The sequence below is a fragment of the Leptinotarsa decemlineata genome, unplaced genomic scaffold, assembly GCF_025532065.1.
Source record: "Leptinotarsa decemlineata unplaced genomic scaffold, Ldec_3_MD MMD2_tig00004307_RagTag_RagTag, whole genome shotgun sequence".
NCBI lineage: Eukaryota > Metazoa > Arthropoda > Insecta > Coleoptera > Chrysomelidae > Leptinotarsa > Leptinotarsa decemlineata.
This window is the reverse complement of record NW_027412606.1, coordinates 12,669,675-12,689,586: the sequence shown is the minus strand read 5'-3', so window position 1 is coordinate 12,689,586 and position 19,912 is coordinate 12,669,675. Positions and strand designations below refer to the sequence as shown.

At 34.8% G+C, this 19,912-nt stretch overlaps 1 protein-coding gene across 1 annotated transcript in view; it reads right to left on the bottom strand.

The window, feature by feature from the left end:
* Egfr (Epidermal growth factor receptor) overlaps positions 1–8,370 on the bottom strand; it is a 221,836-nt gene extending 213,466 nt beyond the window's left edge. The window contains exon 1 of the mRNA XM_074179006.1: positions 8,099–8,370. Coding sequence (XP_074035107.1) covers positions 8,099–8,183 — 85 coding nt within the window. The 5' untranslated portion in view covers positions 8,184–8,370. The remainder of the gene's footprint in view (positions 1–8,098) is intronic.
* Positions 8,371–19,912: the final 11,542 nt, after the last annotated feature.

The following is a 19,912-nucleotide window of genomic DNA, read 5'->3' as shown; positions in this document are numbered from 1 at the left end:
TGAGTATCAAATGTAAGCCTTCGATCAAAAACGACCCCTAAATCTTTAAACGTGTCACCGTTTTCGAGAGCCGTATTATTTATGGAAAATTCGAAAATTACTGGATGAAGTTTTCTGTCGAAAGACAGTACTTTGCATTTATCTACATTCAGTTGAAATCTCTTCTCACTACACCAGATCTGAACTTCATTGAGCGAGTCCTGTAAATGATAGCAGTCGTCTATGGACTTAATTACTGAACAAATCTTCAAGTCATCTGCGAAAAGTAAATGAGGGCGAAATGCCATTTATGAAAATTGAGAATGATAGTGGCCCCAGATTAAACCCTTGGGGCACCCTGGTTCGACTGTACCCCCCATATTCGACAATCCTATTAAGCAATCCTATTAAAGAAGTAGAGAATTCGATTCTTTGAAGTTTTTTCAAAAGTAGAAGGTGGTCAATCAGAGATCAAAGGATTTTTTTATATCAGTATAGATTACATCAACTTGTTCTGTTGAATCGGGATTACGAGAAATATATTCAGTTATACTCGCCAAGTTTGTTACGGTAGATTTTTTGGACATGAATCCATGCTGATTTGGTGTTTTTATCATTCTTATATCGTTTTATATCTGATCATAAATAATGTTTTCAACGAGTTTTCCAAAATTGCATAATATAGCCACTGACCTGTAGTTGGATACGAATGATCGATCGCCAGATTTGAATACGGGACATATTTTTGTTCTTTTCCATATATCTGGAGAGCTATCAGAAGTCACAATTAAACGAAAGAAATATGAAAAGGGTCTATCAACGCAAAAATACAATATTCAACAACAACACTCGGCAAGTTGTCCACTCCAGCGGTAAGTTTATCAAATGGCAAAGTACCCCGATAAATCGCTGGATAATTTTTTTTAAAATGTATACAATAAGATGAAACTATCTTGGACAACGATATATTCAAGTAAATGCTAGCCGAACTGTAGGAAAACTGAAAATTGAAATACTGATAAAATAACAGACGACATGCAATACATTTTATGTAACATAAGTGAAAAATAATTTACTGTTTTACATTCATGTCATCGATTTTATGGAATTCATCCCTTACTCTTGTTATGCCCCGTATATACAATCAGCTTAAAGATTTTTTGAAAAAATAGAGAAAGTTACTCTTCTCAACTAAATTTATAATGTTGCCATCAAAATAACCAATCGCTCTCTCGACTGATCTCTTCCAAACAAATAATGAAATGAAGGTCTAACAACGTATCGAGAAAAAAAACCTTTTGAAAGATATTGAATTACACAACGTTTACTTCTTGAAGGAGAGTATTCAGTTTCGTAGACTCAGGTAAAAAAGTATGTGTTCACCTGGCAAAATTTCCCATATGAACTTTTGTACAGTCTAGTGAATGTAGAATTCCTCATATCTTTCTTGCTTAGATATTGGGTAACTATTGCTTTGCGATTATTCTCTAACAAGTAACTGCAAATGAAACTTCAGATGACCTGAATAAAAAAAAACAATCTAGAGCACGTTTGAAGGTGTTTGTTTCGTGGTGTATTTCATCAGTTCGGACTTCCATTGTCTAATATAATATAAAATTGATTTGAAAACCCGGAAAAAAAATTATAAAAGTTAATAAGATTAACCGGAAGTAACAATTTTATTAAACAAAAAACTGAAATTACAAAGAAATAACATTCAAGCAACAACCAAACAAATAAAAAAATAAAAAAATTGAAATATTAATGAAAGCTGAAAAATAAAACAATAATAAAAAATATTATTAACAAAAAATGAAAAATAAAAATTATAAGATTTCAAAACAAATTATGTCACGACGTTTCGATTGTTAATATCCACAATCGTCTTCGGGTGATAACTGAACTTATTCCTCCGAGATCTGACTATTTATAGGTCATTCGAGTGCTTTCACCTAACCCCTCTTCATTTTTTCCACTTCATTACGGATCTCTACGCTGGCTTGACTAAATGCGTTATTGGACAACATATACGCAGCCTCTTTGAATTTTCTCTTGAACCAGTGTTCCTCTTTGTGGATGATTTCAGCTTGAGCCTACTTGATGTTATGTTGATGAGTCCAAACATGCTCTGCTATTCCGGATTTGCTGGTTTCTCCTCGCTGTGTGTGTTTCTTGTGATCAGAAATGCGAACTTTTAATGGCCTCTTAGTTTCACCGATGTATGATTCTCCGCACTCGGAGGGTATCTGGTAAATGCAATTCATGGAATCGCAGTCCGCGCTGGTGGCCTGGTTTTCGTGAGGCTGCTACGGATAGTGTTCCCTGATCTGAAGCAGGTCCTGATGTTATACTTGGATCCAATCATTCTTATCCTTTCCGATAATCCTCTGATGTAGGGAAGTACAAGTACTGGTTGTGGCGGCTTCTCTTCCTTGTGGAGTTCTTGCTGTCTTCTAGCTAAGGCCTTTTCTACCATCACTCTGGAGTAACCATTCCGTTGTAGGTAATTTTTGATGATGCCTAGTTCCTTTTCGAGACCTTCCTTTGTATTACAGAGCTCAAAAGCATGGTCTAGTAGACTCCTGATGATTCCTCTATTGGTCGATTGATGGTGGTTGGATTTCTGGTTCAGATACTGTCATATGTGAGTGGGTTTTCGATATACAGATGTTTCCCATTCAGTGTCGGTCCTCTTCACCTCTTCGGCAATTCGTTGTGGACTTCTTTCTCCATTGTGAAAGTGATGGAAGGACTCACGTTGTTGATGTGAACTAGGAAAATGCCTAGTTCTGCATTCCTATGGTTCCATATTTTGTAGGTGTCGTCTACGTATCTCAATCAGACTCGGGGCTTCTTGTGGGTTTCTTCAATGGCCAGAGTTTCAAACCACTCCATATATATATTGACTATAACAGGTGAAAGTGGCGATCCCATTGGCAGTTCCTCATTTTGCGTAAAGAATTCTTCCTTCAGTTGAAAGTAGCAGTTTCATACACAGCATTCTAGTAGTTCCATGATTACTTGTATCGGTAAGTTTGTTCTATCTTTCAGGTCCCCATCTTCGGATAGCTTCTTATATGTATGATTTAAAGTGCTTCTTCGACAGGAACGTTGGTGTAGAGGCTTTCCACGTCGAAACTGATCATTTGATCCTGCTCTTTGACTTCGATTTCCCCTAGTAGGTCAACGAAATGCCTTGAATTTTTCACAAAAGATGATGTTTTACCTTGCAGTGGTTTAATTATTGGTAGTAAAAATCTTGACAAGTTCTGTGTGGCTGAATCTCTGGAGCTAATGATCGGTCTGAGCGGAACATCCTTTTTGTGGATTTTGGGTAGTCCATACAAGTGGGGGGGGGGCTCCCTGTGGTGCGGTGTTAGCGATGATCTTTCGCTTCAGATCTGGGAACACTCTCCGTAGCAGCCTCACGAAAACCAGGCCACCAAACGCAGACTGCGATTCCAAGAATTGCATTTACCGGATACCCTGCAAGTGTGGAGAATCATACATCGTTGAAACTAAGAGGCCATTGAAAGTTCGCATTGCTGAGTACAAGAAACACACACAGCAAGGAGAAAACAGCAAAGAGGAACACTGGTTTAGGAGAAAATTTAATGAAGCCGCGTATTGTTTTCCAACAACGCATTTAGTCAAGCCAGCGTAGAGGTACGTAACATATGGAAACCTCTAATCAAGCGAAAAACGACCACTTCCCACCCAAACGGTCATCTCCCGCTAAAACCAATGAAGCGGAAAGAGTGAAGAGGGGATAGGTGAAAGCACTCGAATGACCTATAAATAGTCAGATCTCGGAGGAATGAGTCCAGTTGTCACCCGAAGACGATTGTGGATACTAACAATCGAAACGTCGTGATATAACTTGTTTTGAAATCTTATAATTTTTATTTTTCATTTTTTGTTAATAATATTTTTTAATTTTTTTTATTTTTCAGCTTTCATTAATATTAAATTTTTTTTATTTTTATATTTGTTTGGTTGTTGCTTGTATGTTATTTCTTTGTAATTTCAGTTTTTTGTTTAATAAAATTGTTATTTTCGGTTAATCTTATTAATTTTTATAATTTTTTTCAGGGTTTTCAAATCAATTTATATTAGACAATGGAAGTCCGAACTGATGAAATAAATCTAGAGCATATCCTGGCACGACATATATGCATGCACTCCCTGGGCTGAAAAGTCTCGGGCCTTACATATAGATGGCGCTAGTCTTATTGCATTCACCTCTTTTTTAGTTAGTACTCGTAATTTTGTGAGTTATTGGGCTCAGAGTGACACTACTTTCGTTATTTTCAAAAAATGGATATAAAACCATTTCGTGTTTTAATTTTACAGTGCTTCTTGGTGGGAAAAAATATCGTTCAAGCGAAGCAATGGCTTGAAAAGTGTTAAAAGGACTCCGCTCCATCATAACAAACATTGAATTTAATTAGTTCGGACTTCCATTGTCTGATATTATATAAAATGGTTTGAAATCCTCGAAGGAACTGATAAAAGCAGAATTAAAAATGACCCATAAATAGTCATCTCTCGGAGGAATTAGTCCAGTCATCACCCGAAGACGATTGTGGATACTAACAATCGAAACGTCGTGGAGTGACTTAGCTTGGAATCTCTTAAATTATTTATTTTTTGTTCAATTGTTATATTTTTTACTTGTATTTTATTTCTCTATTATTTCACTTCAGGGTTTTTTTGCTTATAATATTTGTTATTTTCAACTATTGTTTTTGATTCTTCTTTTATTAGTTCTTTCGGGGATTTCAAACTATTTATTATGAAACATTGTCAATCACCTTCAAACAAACAATTAAACGTTGGTTTGTTGACTTCAAACGTGGTCGTAGAGACACCGGTGATACAAAACGCAGTGAACGTCCAAATGGGACAGTAATACCAGAGAACAAAAAATCCACAAAATCGTTTTGAATGATCGAAAAGTGAAATATCGTGAGTTAGCTGACATTGAGAAGATATCAAAAGAACGTGTTGGCTTTATGTTGCATTAGCATTTGACTATGAGAATGCCCTGTTCAAAGTGGGTGCCGCGCGAGCTCACTGTTGACCAAGAACAAGAATGTCTTGATGATTCTGAGCAGTGATTGACCATGTTTAAACATAACAAACCGACAATAGATGAAACATGGATTCGTCACTCCGGAATCAAAACGATCGTCATCTGAGTGGAAGGCAACCGGTGAACCGCGTCCAAAGCGCCCGAAAGCACAACAACCGGATGGAAAGGTTATGGCCTCAGTATTTTGGTATGTGCGTGGTGTAATATGCATCAACTATCTTGAGAAGGGGAATACCATCAACAATGAATATTATATAGCGTTATTGTAGCGTTTGAAGGCCAAAATTGCAAATAAATGACCGTATATGGCATAGAAAAACAATTTCTTTCATTAAGACAACACACTGTATCACAAGTCAATCAAAACAATGGCAAAACTACATGAATAAAACTTCGAATTGCTCCCTCATCCACCGTATTTGCCAGATTTGACTTCCAGCGACTACTGGCTGTTCGCAGACCTCAAAAAAATGCTCACCGGTGAGTAATTTCATTCGAATGAAGAGCTGCGTGTTGCATATTTTCAGGCAAAAGATAAATCGTTCTACAGAGGTGGTATTGAAATGTTAGAGCGGCGCTGGAATGATTGTGTCGCTCTTGATGAAGATTACGTTAATGAATAAAGCCAATTTTGAACAAAAAAACTCATTTTCTTTCTTAGGCCCGGGACTTTTTAGCCCAGGCCTAGATACATACATCTCTTAATAAACTGAAATTAAGAATATCATTTCTCGGATGCAGTTACTGTTGAAGTCCAAGAAGCTATTGGTTTGAAATTTTCGGAGATTGAAACATAAATATTTACCATATTTACACAATATCTTTCAAAAACTTAGTGCCGGTAACACGTTTTGGTTGAACCTTACATTCCTTTCGAATACTTGAAGTATTAATCACTCTTGTCTAGTGTTTCAAAAGTGTCTGTAACATCTGATTTCAATAAAGTGAGTAGGTATGGTCGAAGTAAACGATATTGTGCACTCTTAAAGTTGGCGGCATTCTCAAAGGTCAAAAAACAAATACATAGAAATGAACCAGCAGCGAACTAGTCCACGTGGACTATAGAATGGGTGATTCTTATCGGATAATTTTTACTAACAAAGTTTTATAATTCATCATATCAGTCATAATCGGTTCGTATTGGATAATTTTCACTAATCGAGTTTTATGATCGGCCGAAGATTCATAAAATCAAATTTGATGTCATGTTACGGTGACGAATAGAAATCGGGAATGCGGCGATGGTTATCGCCTTCGTGTTCAGTTCAGGAACTGATCGCGATTTGAGGGTTGAAATTTGATATTGGTGCAGTTATAATTACTTAAAATTTTTGTTGTGTGTTAAAAATGTGGCATCCTTGGACAAGTACTAATAGTAATAACGAGTGTGATAACAACGCAGACTTTTTCCAGTGATTCCAATAGCGATGGTGAACAATGCGAAAAAGAGATACCAGTGAATAAGAATCGGATCCATTTGAATATTGAAACACAGAGAGTATGTTTCAATGTATATAAGAATCTACATCTCAAGTTTGGTTTCGACGAAACAAACTATTACAGATTTGTCCAAACTTCCTTTCTCAACTGTACGTAAAATAGTCAAAAATAAACCTTATGAACGCACGACGCCATGTGATACAGGATTATCAAAACCTTTAGGTGTTTATCTAACAAAATCATTGAAAAACCAATATACGGCTGTCACAAAAGCAATGAGATTCCTACAACTGAAATCATAATGAAGAAATCGTATACTTTCGGCCATAACATGAGCTGCTGTGACAAAACTCTTCAGAATTGGATAAAGAGAAAAACTGGCAGAAAAGGATTAAAAAGTAATTTTAGTTGAAAAAGACTATGTGGAGATTGGATACCATATTAATGATGGAAACATATTCATTATTGATTCAAACGACGACAGTGATAGTGAAACAGAGAATATGGAAGAGGAATTATCAGAAGCTCTCACCAGCTTATATGATCAGAAATTATTATTGAATAACAAAATTAGTTGTCTCCCTAACTATATTATTAAAGGGTAGGTTGCACTATTTCGTTTACTTGAACTTTACGACAGATCTTTTCTGATGCTTTTTTTAGATGATAAACATATTCTTTTCTCCTTGACAATCTAATAATAATAACTTTTTATTCGGTAATAATGAAGTAACCGTAATACTATACACATCAATCGAAATTTCAAGTTTTTACAACATTCTTGTGCTTGCGGTTAACCGACACTAACAACCACAAACTGAAATAAACTCCATCGTGTTCTTCACGGTTCATGAAGACGAATGCCACTGACGGAACCAAAACCTGTGAAATTTCATATTCAAACGTGTAGAAATGAGTTTCTTTTGAATATATAACGATAACATTTTCCCTGATATAAAATTCAAGAAACTGACCACTAGATTTCAGATCAATTTTCAGTTTTCCTTGGGTTAACGTTTCAGTATGAAAATGGCAATGGTTATCATTTTCAAATACCTACCGAACAAGTTCTTACCTAAAAATTAAATACGTCTTGGTCGAAAGTAGTTGCCAGTTTAATTATTCTGATATTCGAATTTTCAACAGTAAGGTAGTCATGACCTCCTTACATTATCATTTAAACGTCCCCAATATCGTTATTCTGATGACTTGTTAGTTAGTATATTCAAAGGTAAGCTTTTCCATGCACCATGTACTCGTATTCATGCTGATGATTCGAAAAATCAAATGTAAACAAGCAAACTCATTATTAGTAACGTGCCGCTATTTGCGCAAAGAAAATAATTTACTACACTATAAATGGTTGATGATAAATAACATTATTTGAAGCAAGATTCTCAGTAGAAGTAATGCCGGTTACTTCAACTTTGTTCATCCCAGCCTACTTTAATGAGTTATGAAACTTGTGGATTGAAAAAAAACTTATTTTGAAAAAGCACCCTCGATTTCGTTGGAATGAATGATAAAGAAATTTTAGATGGACAATATTGTATTTTTTAAATCCACAAAGCTTGTCTTTCTTACCTCTTTCATCGGTAACCTGCATCCTTCCTGTTTTCACAGATAGAAGAATAAGGATAAATTGAATAAAGAAGTTGTGGAAATCCATCGTAAAAATTTAGAACAGTTCAACAAATTAAAATCATTTCACTTTCACCTTCGAAGTTTTAGTACACAAACACTATTTAGTACCTTCGAAATTGACAGTTCAATTTAAACAGTAAGTACAAGTTCCGCACAACCTGTTGATTCAAAACAGAACACACGTAGCCTCCCACGAGCACTTCTTATGAAATGACAATCGAGAATCGCCGATCTACGCCTTACACTGAGCTTTCGATTCGATTCGAAACAGTGTTGCCAAATCTCTAGTGTCAAGCTGAAACTATCCGCGACTGAGACAACTTCCTGTTTTTGACTCATCCAGATTTTTTCAACCAAATTAAACATTTTTTGATTTCGTGAATAATGTGCGTTCCATTAAATTTTTTTTTGAAGTGCCTGAAAAAAGTTTGATTTCAGTCATTTTTGAATATTACTTGAGTAATGGAACTGAAGTCTATGGAATGGTTTTGTTGCAAGATTAGTTAGACAAGTTAACAACAACAGGCAACTAGATGCCTATGAGAGTGTAGAAATAAGTAAACATAATAATATTATGAATAACGATAACAGACCAATACCAAATAGTATACCATATAGCTTGTTGAAATAATATTGTTGGGTTTACTGGTTACTACAAAAAGACACATAAAAATAAATATATTTAGATAGGCAATATTGTGAAACTAATTTTATATAGCTGAAAATTGTTCTATATAGAGCTGTAACATTTAAACATACATAAGGACATATTGTAAAATAATAGAATGGCCAATTGTGAAATTAATTTAGGGTGGTACACTTGTATGGATGGTATTACTGATTATTTACCTGTATGATGTACCTGAATAACATAAATAGCTTTAGTTTTGAGTAGTTTCTAGTTTTATCTTCCTCTTGAAGATGATCACTTGGTGATCGAAACACGTGTCGAGGTGTAAAAATAACGATTTGGTGTTGGGGAAAAAACTCCAGTAATATTCATTACTACATCAAAAGTTCCAAACAGTACATCATCAGTCATTTTTGTTATCAATAATTTTGATGATCTCACGAAAATACTGCAAGCACTTGAACTGTTTTCCATAAGTGGTCAAGCGGTATATTTTTTAAACAAAAAGATGATTTTTCCCCTCTCTTCGATTTCAATTTGATCGAATGCCCATGTTATTCAAATTCTTGCAAGCACACATTTAACGAACTTACCCTGGTTATAGAAAATAAATTTTTTCAATTAACTGGTTCAGTGATTCAATATTATTTTTTCAAGGAAGGTTAGCTGGCTTACAGGTTTGATTTTTTTTTGAAAAAACAATTGTTTTCTTGCCAATGTTTCGAATATAACAAATTCTACTTCAGGGCTTGAAAAAGAGTTTATTCGTCTTGAAAATATATTATTTTCACACATAACAACACTACACATAAGCAAACACTACACAACCGTTTATTTCATGACTTTGTGTCTAGAAAATATTATTATTTTTGTTAAAACTCCTTTTAGAGTCCTGAAAAATAACTCAATTGAAGTCGAAACGTTGGCGAGAAAACAATTGGTTTTTTTTTTAGAAAAATGATCATCCTAGCCGTTCTTGAATTACATTTTTCTCGATTGAATTGCTACTATGAATTTCATCATGAATCAATTCAGTTTTGCAAACTATCCGCCAAATACCTATTCATCAGAAGTGATTATTCGCCAAAATGACCGCAATAAAATTATCCCCAATTCGGATAATTATCCACTAAACGGCAACACTGTGCGAAAGCTCCCAGCCGCTGGTAGGTAGAATAGCAGTAACCTTCATGACAGGTATGAAAATGGTTCAGATTTGGATAATGCAGATTTGGTATAGCCAAATATTTTTATGGGAAGTTAAAATGTGTGTATAACTGAATGATGCAAAACAATCACCTTTTTGAGAGGCTCAATAGTTGCTCACTGCCGATATCAATTTTCTTTGTCTTTTCTTCCAAAGGTAAGATAAATGAAAAATGACATTCTACTTTCAACAACTATGTTACAGTATACTGAGATATAATTTGAATTTTTTTCAAGTGAGTGAGAGTAGATACATTGTCCAAAGAACACCTGTAATACATTTTTGGTATTTTTGAATGTGAACAAAGTTTATTTTCAAAGAGTATAATTTTCAGGGTTCATTGGTCGTGATCTGCAAATTTTTAGGCACGGCGTTTCTGTCGTGAGGACTAGAACACTTCGTCCGTTGCCTTATCTCCTTCAGTAATATCTACCGCAGTCATGGGCGAAACGTCATGCTTGAATACCTACAGACAAAGAAGATACCCGTTTGAATCATACAACAACCGATATGAAAAACCGCTTATCGGTTTTTCAATCCACTGATAATAAAAAAGCGGGAAGCTACTCTATGAGGATTGCCAATGGGAAGAATATCATCTGAAGTTTGATCCAAGTAAAGTACATTCCATCAGTTACTTTATTTTCATTGAAGATACGAAATTGCTTGAAGTGGTGAATGAGTAATAATTATTGCTCCTATCAAGATGCAAAAAACCAAACTGTTTTCCAGTGAAAAACTTTTATCTAATAGAAAGTTTTGTATATATTCATTTGTACAACTATCATTAAAACTGATATTTTCAATGGTTATCAAGAGTATTAAATTAAAATATGATGTTCACTTACAAAGGCGTGTTAAAATTATTTTCAACACTAGTGTTAAAAGTGTTTCTAACCAAACAAAAAATAACAATAAACAAAACATAATTATTCAATTTTCAAGTAAGTTTTATTATGAACAATAGATATTGATACAATTTTATTCTGTTACAAATGTATTATAGGTACACATTAAATACATTATTATTATGAACATTAACATGAAAAGTACAATTAGAACAACTGCTGATATTAATACCTTGCGATGTTGAAGAGCCTTGTAATATATTTGAATTATCTGAGTTGACAATTTCATGGGCATTAACATTTAATTCTTGAAGCGAAAAGGACGATGCTGTAACGCTGGAACTAGCTGTTGGAATCATTCTTTCAGCGATAGCCTTTTTATAAGAAATAGATATCAGCTACTGTTGTAGGCTTCCATCCTCCGTGCTTCTTAATATTCGTTATATTTGTTCCTGATTCTGAAAGCAAAAAAGACCTTCTGAAACAGTGACCTGTATATTCCTATGATTTCGGAAGGTTCAGAAAGTCAGCAATAGTAGAGGGCATTTTCCCAAATGTGTTTATACCAACTGGTTTGGCACTGCATTTATAGTCAGTTAACTAGTTAAGTGATAAAATATTTTTTTTTGAAAAAATGTTAATTGGGTAACAGGGGCAATTTTTTCTTAAAAGACAATTTTTTGCCAATGTTTCGAATCAAATTCTTTTACAAACGTTTATTTCATGTCGTTTTGTGTTGGTGTTGTCTCGGAAATTGTTATTGCAATGTTTTTTATTTTTTAAAAATATGTATCGAGTATGTCTAATAGTTTTTAAAATAGTAATATTATTAATACGAAATAACTACTTTTCGAGTCCTGAAGAAGAATTTAATTAAATTCGAAAAAAATTATACTGTTACCCAACAAACCTTTTTTCAGACTGCATTATTTGAATTTTTCAGAAAAAAAACCTTGATGATTGATAACAGAAGGGTGTATTGCAAACTATTTATAGAAGTTGTCAATGTTTTTTCCAACAATGCAAAAAGAACGAACTATTTTCGTTTTTGTATTTGGAATTTGAACAATCAATGATTTATCCATTAATTTAATGTATTCTATTAATAAATGACACAGTTCTTCACGACATCAGGCTCCATATATTCCGAAAATAGTAGCAACTTATATCATCAAATATTTTTTTGTTTTGGATTTTCGCCCTATTACTTTCAATTTTCCGCTTTAAGAATGCCTTGAAATATTTGCTTGTATTAACACTATTTTTAACGAGCGCACTCGACTTTATCATTGAGAGTGAGTGAGATTTGTTAAAACTGCATACACGTGACTGATAAATCAGGAAAGGAATCGTATTTCGTGTAAAAAAAATAATTTGTGAATTGCAAAGCGCTTTCGGCTGTTACGCCATTATCAGTACGATACCTGTAAGTAAGTAATATTCAATGATATTTATTTTAATTTTAGATAGAACTCTAAATTCTTTTGATATTGTAGAATTACTTATTCGTCAAGTATATACAAGAAGATCCTGCTGTCTTAAGGTACAGCAATTTTAGTAAAAACCACTTTTGAGTGGACATGAACATGAACATCACAATAAGCAAACATTTGCACAAAATGTGAATAATTTTGTTTGAATATTAAAAAAAAATTTTTAAAGAAAACCATCTCCAATGTGCAGAGTACGAGGAGAAAAAGGAATTGAAAATTTGACATTGACATAAAGTCTTCAACTATTACAGAACATATTTGGTTTGACAAATAATATATTCAGTGACCACAGTACGTAACGTTTTCCAAAGTGAGCAAAGAAACATTCAATTGAGATTTTGAGAAATGTTGATTTTTGAAAAGAATAATTTAATCGTCTATGTAAAGGAATATATGATCTAATTAATTGTACTTGCGTATTAAGGCAGAGGGGGTTGTGTAATTATTTGTCTATTTGTAAATCTTCTAGAAAATCCAACCTATTAGAATTTTTTGAATTGATTTCTTTTAGAATTTGTGAATTACGATTGGGGCTGAAATTGTGTCTATTAAATTTGATATGTTGACCAAAAGACGATTTGTCTGGTTTATTCAGGTGTTCATTTATTCGAACTTTCAAAGCTCTACAAGTCCTTCTAATGTATGAGACCTCACAAGCATTGCAATTAAGTTTGTAGATTCCACTTTTTGACAACTTATTGATTTTATCTTTTGAGTTAACTGAATGTTTACACAAATCATTTGAACATTTGAAGGAAATTTTAGCTCCTTTTAATTTATTGATAATTAGACTAGATACTTTTTGGGAAATGTTTTCATTTAAATAAGGTAATGAAATATATTTGTAAGGTTCTTCAATACTGGGATAAGTGAGATTTTGTTCTCTTTTGTTCTTTACCTTATGAATTAAATTTGTGATGATATTAGGTATATGATGGAATCGGCCGCCAGATGAAGCCATTGTATGGCGAAACACGTGTTGCGTTTTTGTAAAACAATTTAGTGAAAATCTCACAATAAAGTGTTTTTGGAATACGTTTGATGATATTAGGGTTATAGCCATTGTTGTAAGCAATCTGTTTGACGATATTTAGCACAATATTATAATTTCTATGTGTGAGTGGAACATTAGGCAGTCTATGAATGTAGCAATAGAAGGCTGCCATTTTATGTTGGTGAGCGTGAATAGAAAAATAAGGTATGACATGGTCAGTTTGTGTGGGCTTCTTGTAGATACTATATTCCAATCTATAATCTATCTGATTTACTTATGGTCAAGTCTAAGAAATTTAATTTGTTGTCTGATTCAAGCTCAAGTGTAAAATTGATATTGGAGTGAATTGAGTTGATTTTGTTTAAAAGAGTGTTCGCCGTGACAGAGTTGCCTTTTATGAAAACAAGGCAATCATCTACATACCTGAACCAATGTAAGATTTTACTGTTATTGTCATTCATTATATGGTTAACTTCTAAGTGATTCATGAAAAAAATCTGCTAAAATGGGGATACGCAACTACCCATTGCTAAACCTTCAGGTTGTCTGCAGAATTTTTCGTTGAAGACGAAGAAATATTGTGAGAGCTTTAATCTGAGTAAATCACCTACTAGAGGTATTGTTTCTGATTTGAGGACTGAAGTGAACATATTGCTGACGTCAAAGGAGATCACAAGACAATTTTCAAGAGGTAAATTCAAGTTATTTAATTTATTTACAAAATCTAAAGTGTTACTTACTGAAAATCTTGGCTTGAATTTAGTTAGTTCTTTAATAAGATTGTAAATGGAAGCTGCTATGGTTGAAACTGGAGTGTTAGTGAAACTTACTACTGGTCTGATGGGAATGTATCTTTATGTATCTCAGGAAGTCCATATAAACTAGGTATGACTGGATTATTGGAGATTAAATTGTATGGAGCATTATATTCCTTGAAAAGGTCACTGTTTATTTTGATGTGTATTTTCGTTTTATCGATAAAACTATTAAAAGGATTTGAATTGAGAAGTTTGAAGTTATTCAGAAAGAAATTTTTCAACTTTATTCATGTAGTCAAGTTTGTTTAGAATTACTAGACAATTCCCTTTGTCAGCTTTTGAAAATATAAGGTTATGGTTTTTAATTTTGACTTTAGTTCTATGTAATACTGAGTCGAAAAGTTTTTCTTCATCATTGGACTTTATTGATTTGATATAAATGAAACAATGATTGTGAGGCCTCATACATTGGAAGGACTTGTAGACCTTTGAAAGTTCGAATAAATGAACACCTGAATAAACCAGACAAATCAGCTTTTGGTCAACATATCAAATTTAATAAACACAATTTCAGCCCCAATCGTAATTTACAAATTCTAAAAGAAGTCAATTCTAAAAGGTTGGATTTTCTAGAAGATTTACAAATAGACAAAAAATTACACAACAACCCCCTTTGCCTTAATACGCAAGTACAATTAAATAGATCATATATTCCTTTACATAGACGATTAAATTAATCTTTTCAAAAATCAACATTTCTCAAAATCCGAATTGAATGTTTCTTTGCTCACTTTGGAAAACTTTACGTACTGTGGTCACTAAATATATCATTTGTCAAACCAAATATGTTCTGTAATAGCTGAAGACTTAATGTCAATGTCAAATTTTCACTTCCTTTTTCTCCTCGTACTCTGCACGTTGGAGATGGTTTTCTTTAAAAATATTTTTTTAAATATTCAAACAACATTATTCACATCTTGTGCAAATGTTTGCTTATTGTGGTGTTCATGTTCATGTCCACTCAGAGTGGTTTTTACTAAAGTTGTTGTACCTTAAGACAGCAGTATCTTCTTGTATATACTTGACGAGTAAGTAATTCTACAATATTGAAAGAATTTAAGGTTCAATATAGAATTAAAATAAATATCATTGAATATTATACTAACTTGCAGGTATCGCACTGATGATGGCGTAACAGCCGAAAGCGCTTTGCAATTAACAAATATTTTTTTTACACGAAATACGATTCCTTTCCTGATTCATCATTGAAGACTTGCTCCACAAAGTTGACGTGTTCCATATTTTTGGTTTCTCTTCAAGATAGGCTAAGATGACGGTTTCGCTGAAATTTCCTTTGACGTTTTTACACCAGCTAAAAAAATTAGAATATGCGATGTGCGATGTCGTACTGCTGAGCCGATAGGTAACAGGTAGCTCTTTTTGCAGCCTCTTCAATATAGTCAGGAACATACAATTCCTCATTATTGTATTTTATTATGCAAAACGTTGAACGCCAGCAATAACTTCAAATGTGACTTAAAAAACGGGTGAGCTGGAAACAATACTGGGTGATTAGGCGTCACCTGACACGGCCACTTCACAGCAAATGCGATAACATGAAAATAGTTTTTTTTATCGAACTTTTTTTGGTTAATTGTTACCTTCCACAATCTGAAAAAATATAAAAATTATAATGGAGAACTTTATACAAGACAATTGACAGGATCAAAATTATCAGAACACATTTTAAAATCAGACGGTGAACATCGGGTGGAATGGAATTGGACAAGAAAGATTACCAATGAGCCTCATTCTAAGAGACGTAAGCTAAAAGAATCAGCGTATATTCTCATGTCTGGAGAGAACTGTATCTCGAATAGCTCCTTAGAAATAGACCGTACTTGGCTACCCATCTTGAAGAAAACTTTGGATAGTGGCGAAATGGCAACAAACTGATATCGGAGAGTACCTTGTATTACATCGAATGTTTCAGTTGTCAATCAACAACATTGACATAATTTCATATTTCAAAACTTCTTTGACATCTGTCGAAGAAGTAAAGAAATAAGCTCTCAAAAAAGGAATAACTGCGTATATATTCGAATTTTTATCCATTTCTGAAGACGGAGGCAGATTTTGGCCTCCGAAACGTAAAAGATAAGTATTATTTCTTAATAATTTTTTTGATAGGCAAAATTGTTAAATACGACAAGTAACTGATAAATAGAAGATTTTTCTTTGTGAAAAATACTTTGATTTTTACGCCGTAACTTATCGGGGTAAACTAAAAAATTTTACCCTTCTACACTTGTATAAAGTTCTCCATTATAAGTTTTATATTTTTTCAGATTGTGGAAGGTAACAATTACCCAAAAAAAGGTCGATAAAAAAACTGATTTTTTCCTCCACAAAAAATGACTTTCGGTGAATATGAAAATAGTTAACTGACAAGAGATGTCAAAATGTGTTTTTATAAAAATAATAAATGCATCTATTTTATTATGAAAACAGGACAGCTGTACAAAAAACTGTATGATATTTGTGTTGAGAGTAAGTTTTATTTTGTTCGTGAAATTGCGAAACGAGCGTAGCTATTTCGTCACTATTTCCAGATGAAAATTATTTCAAACTCATTTTTATCGAATGATATTTTACCCATTCTTTTTTCTGTTACGTGGTTGATCAAAACTTGAAAATGAATTTTTATGTGTTTTTTTTTTCGAAAGAAATACCTACTATTTTATTCAAAGTGTATATTTTCTTTTGAAAGTTTTTTTTTAATTGGTTGTATACGTACATACCCAGCAGTTTGTAAGTTATGACTGAAATATTTTTTTCTCACCACTAAACTTCTACAATAAAACTTCGATAACGAAATTTCAGAATGAAAAAATTCTAGACAATTTTATAGTTATTCAGATATTCAATTTCGGAAATATGAAAACAAAAGATTTTTGCCATGAGCGCTCGTTCAAGAGACTCCATTTTGATAACGTAACGACTGTTATGGAACACAAAAAAAATAGGAATGTGAAAGAGTTTATGTAGTTTCAACTAGCTTTATTCGTTATCAATAGTACAGAAAAATTCTGGGTTCGGGTAAGCAAGTTCAACAATAGGCACCAAAATATATTCAAGACAGAGGTATCACGTTTGAGCACCTGCTGAAAAGGAATTTGCCATTTATTGAATATGCAAATGACAAAATTGAAGTTTATTTATTATTTCTTTTATGTTTCATCCTCACTTTGTGGACAGTAAAGACGTGCTAATAGTTTGCCAATTGAAACGATTCTGCAAAGGACAAACTTATCACTGATATGCACTTAATTTATATCAAACTGTACTCCTCATCAATTCACATGATTGGAACTAATCGCTGTGCGCTCTACTGATAGATTGAGCTGCGCCGTTGTAGGCCGGTGACATACTTCGCGATTTCCGAGCTGTTTTTTCCAGCGCGGTTTCCGAGCGGAAATTGCTGAGTAAAAATCCCTACGGTAAGTACCTGACAGTGTCCGCGATTTCCGAGCGATTTCTTGGCAGTCCGGATTTCTGAATGGAGGCGAAATATCCCCTTGTCGTCCTCTAGTATCATTCACGCCCTCAAAGTAACCACTATGATGTCTGCCATTGCAGACGACCTCTACGATAAGCATGAGCTGGCAATGGAGGCCATATATAAACTTAGAACAGAGGGTAGACCCATATATATATATATATGGTCATTACTGACGGTAATATTAAACTTAACTATCTGAAACGTAATATTACCTCAGTAATGTATATGAAAGTCTCCTGGGAGCTACATAAAAATAGCAGGGAGATCGTCCAATGCCACCGCTGCCAGTTATGGGGCCATGCCACCTCAAACTGCTACAGAGAAATCATATGCCTAAAATGCGCATAAACCCACCCAACAGCAGAATGTCCTTTGCCCAGAAACGAGGTTGCCAAATGTGCAAACTGCTCTGGCCCCCATCCGACAAACAGCAGAGAATGCCCAATCTACCTAGAAAAGTTGAACGAAATCGCTCAAAGGAAGGAAGCCAATCGCCCCAGGAAATTTGTACCAGCGCCAATACCACACCACAATCCGTGGAAGAGTGCAAGACAACAACCAAGCCAGCAACAACCAGGTCAGCAGGACTAGCCCACAGGACAGTCTACAGGATTGTCAAGGATGCAGGCGACCGCGGGTTCACCACCTATGCCTACCACTCCACCAAGAGAGACAGGAGCGCGCCCTTGTGATCCCGCTGAAATGATGCGGACGGAAACAGACATTATGCTTGCCTTTGACAAGGTAAGCACACATGAAAGAGATGCTCAGGTCGTTGAATGATTTGATAGATGTGTTGTCCAAGGCCACAGATCCGAGGACCAAATGGCTTAATTATATGCAGTTCTTGCAGAATTTCGATCGCTATAATCTGTAAATGCCCATAAAGGCATGTATGCTGAATGCTAACGGTGTTGATAATAAACTCCCCAGTATAATTAACTTCGTACATTTCCACAAAGTGAATAAAATGTTTCTGTCCGAAACCAAAATCCGACAGGAACATCGACTGAAACTTAGGGGTTTTGTCACGATTCGGGAAGACCGCTCTAATGCGGTGAGAAGCGGAGGAGTTGCTATCCTGATAAGGAGAAGCATAGCATACACGCGGATACCACTGCGACCTAGCAGCATTGAACATGTCGGCATAAGGCTCGCTGATGGTACCTGCATATATGCTGTGTACAATCCACCATGGAATGGGTATACTTCGCGCGATTTAGACAGTCTGCTTGATGTAAGCAATAAGGTTCTACTTGTGAGAGACCTGAACGCCAGGAGACGCGAGTGGATCTGTTTGAATCATCCAAATGCTAACGGAAAGATCCTATGGGAGAATTCGCTCAATAACAATATTGTTATCGAGCACTCTGATGAGGCAACTCATTACCCTTGGAATGGCGCATCACCAACCACAATCGATCTTGTCATAAACAAAAACGTAGACATCTCTCTGACCTGACGGTGGTGGACGAGTTGAGGTCGGACCACTGTCCGGTGATCTTTAGTTTCAACAGAGAACAATCTAAGTTTGTGAAAAGAAAATATGACTACAAGACCACGGACTGGACTAAGATGAAGTCCGAGTTCAACAAGCTCACCACACTTCAGAGCCAAATTAGCATCAAAAATATGAAAGAGATAACTGAAATGTTTATTAAAAACATTCAGATTGCGAGAGATAAGTCCACAAGATTGGTTGTGGTTAAAAGTCACAGGAATATTCTTCCACAGGACATTAAGGAACTTATTCGCGAGAAACACCGCGCCAGAAAAATGTGGCAAAATACTAGAAACCATCGATGCAAAAAGCTCATGCTAAGACTTGCGGAGAGGGTTAATCAATGAATGAATGAGTTCACCAATGCTCAGTGAAGGGAGAAACTGGAGAGACTTAACGTTCAGGAAAACACTTTTTGTGGAGGATGGCGCGACGTCTCGACAACAGATACAAGCACATGCCTACCATAGAGAGAGGTAATGAAAGTTAGGAACCGACGTTCAGAAAGCCAGAGTCTTCGGCGAATATTTCCATAATGTTCACCGAACAACGCCAGACAGGAACCGACGTTCAGAAAGCCAGAGTGTTCGGCGAATATTTCCATAATGTTCACCGAACAACGCCAGACAGCACCGAAGAGCATAGAAACATCACCGAGACGGCGAGGAGGGTGCGTTCAATGCCTCCGCCTCGCCTAAACGGTGAAGATCTTGCTAAAATCCTCACCGACTTTAAGGAGGTGAGAGACACTATAAAACGC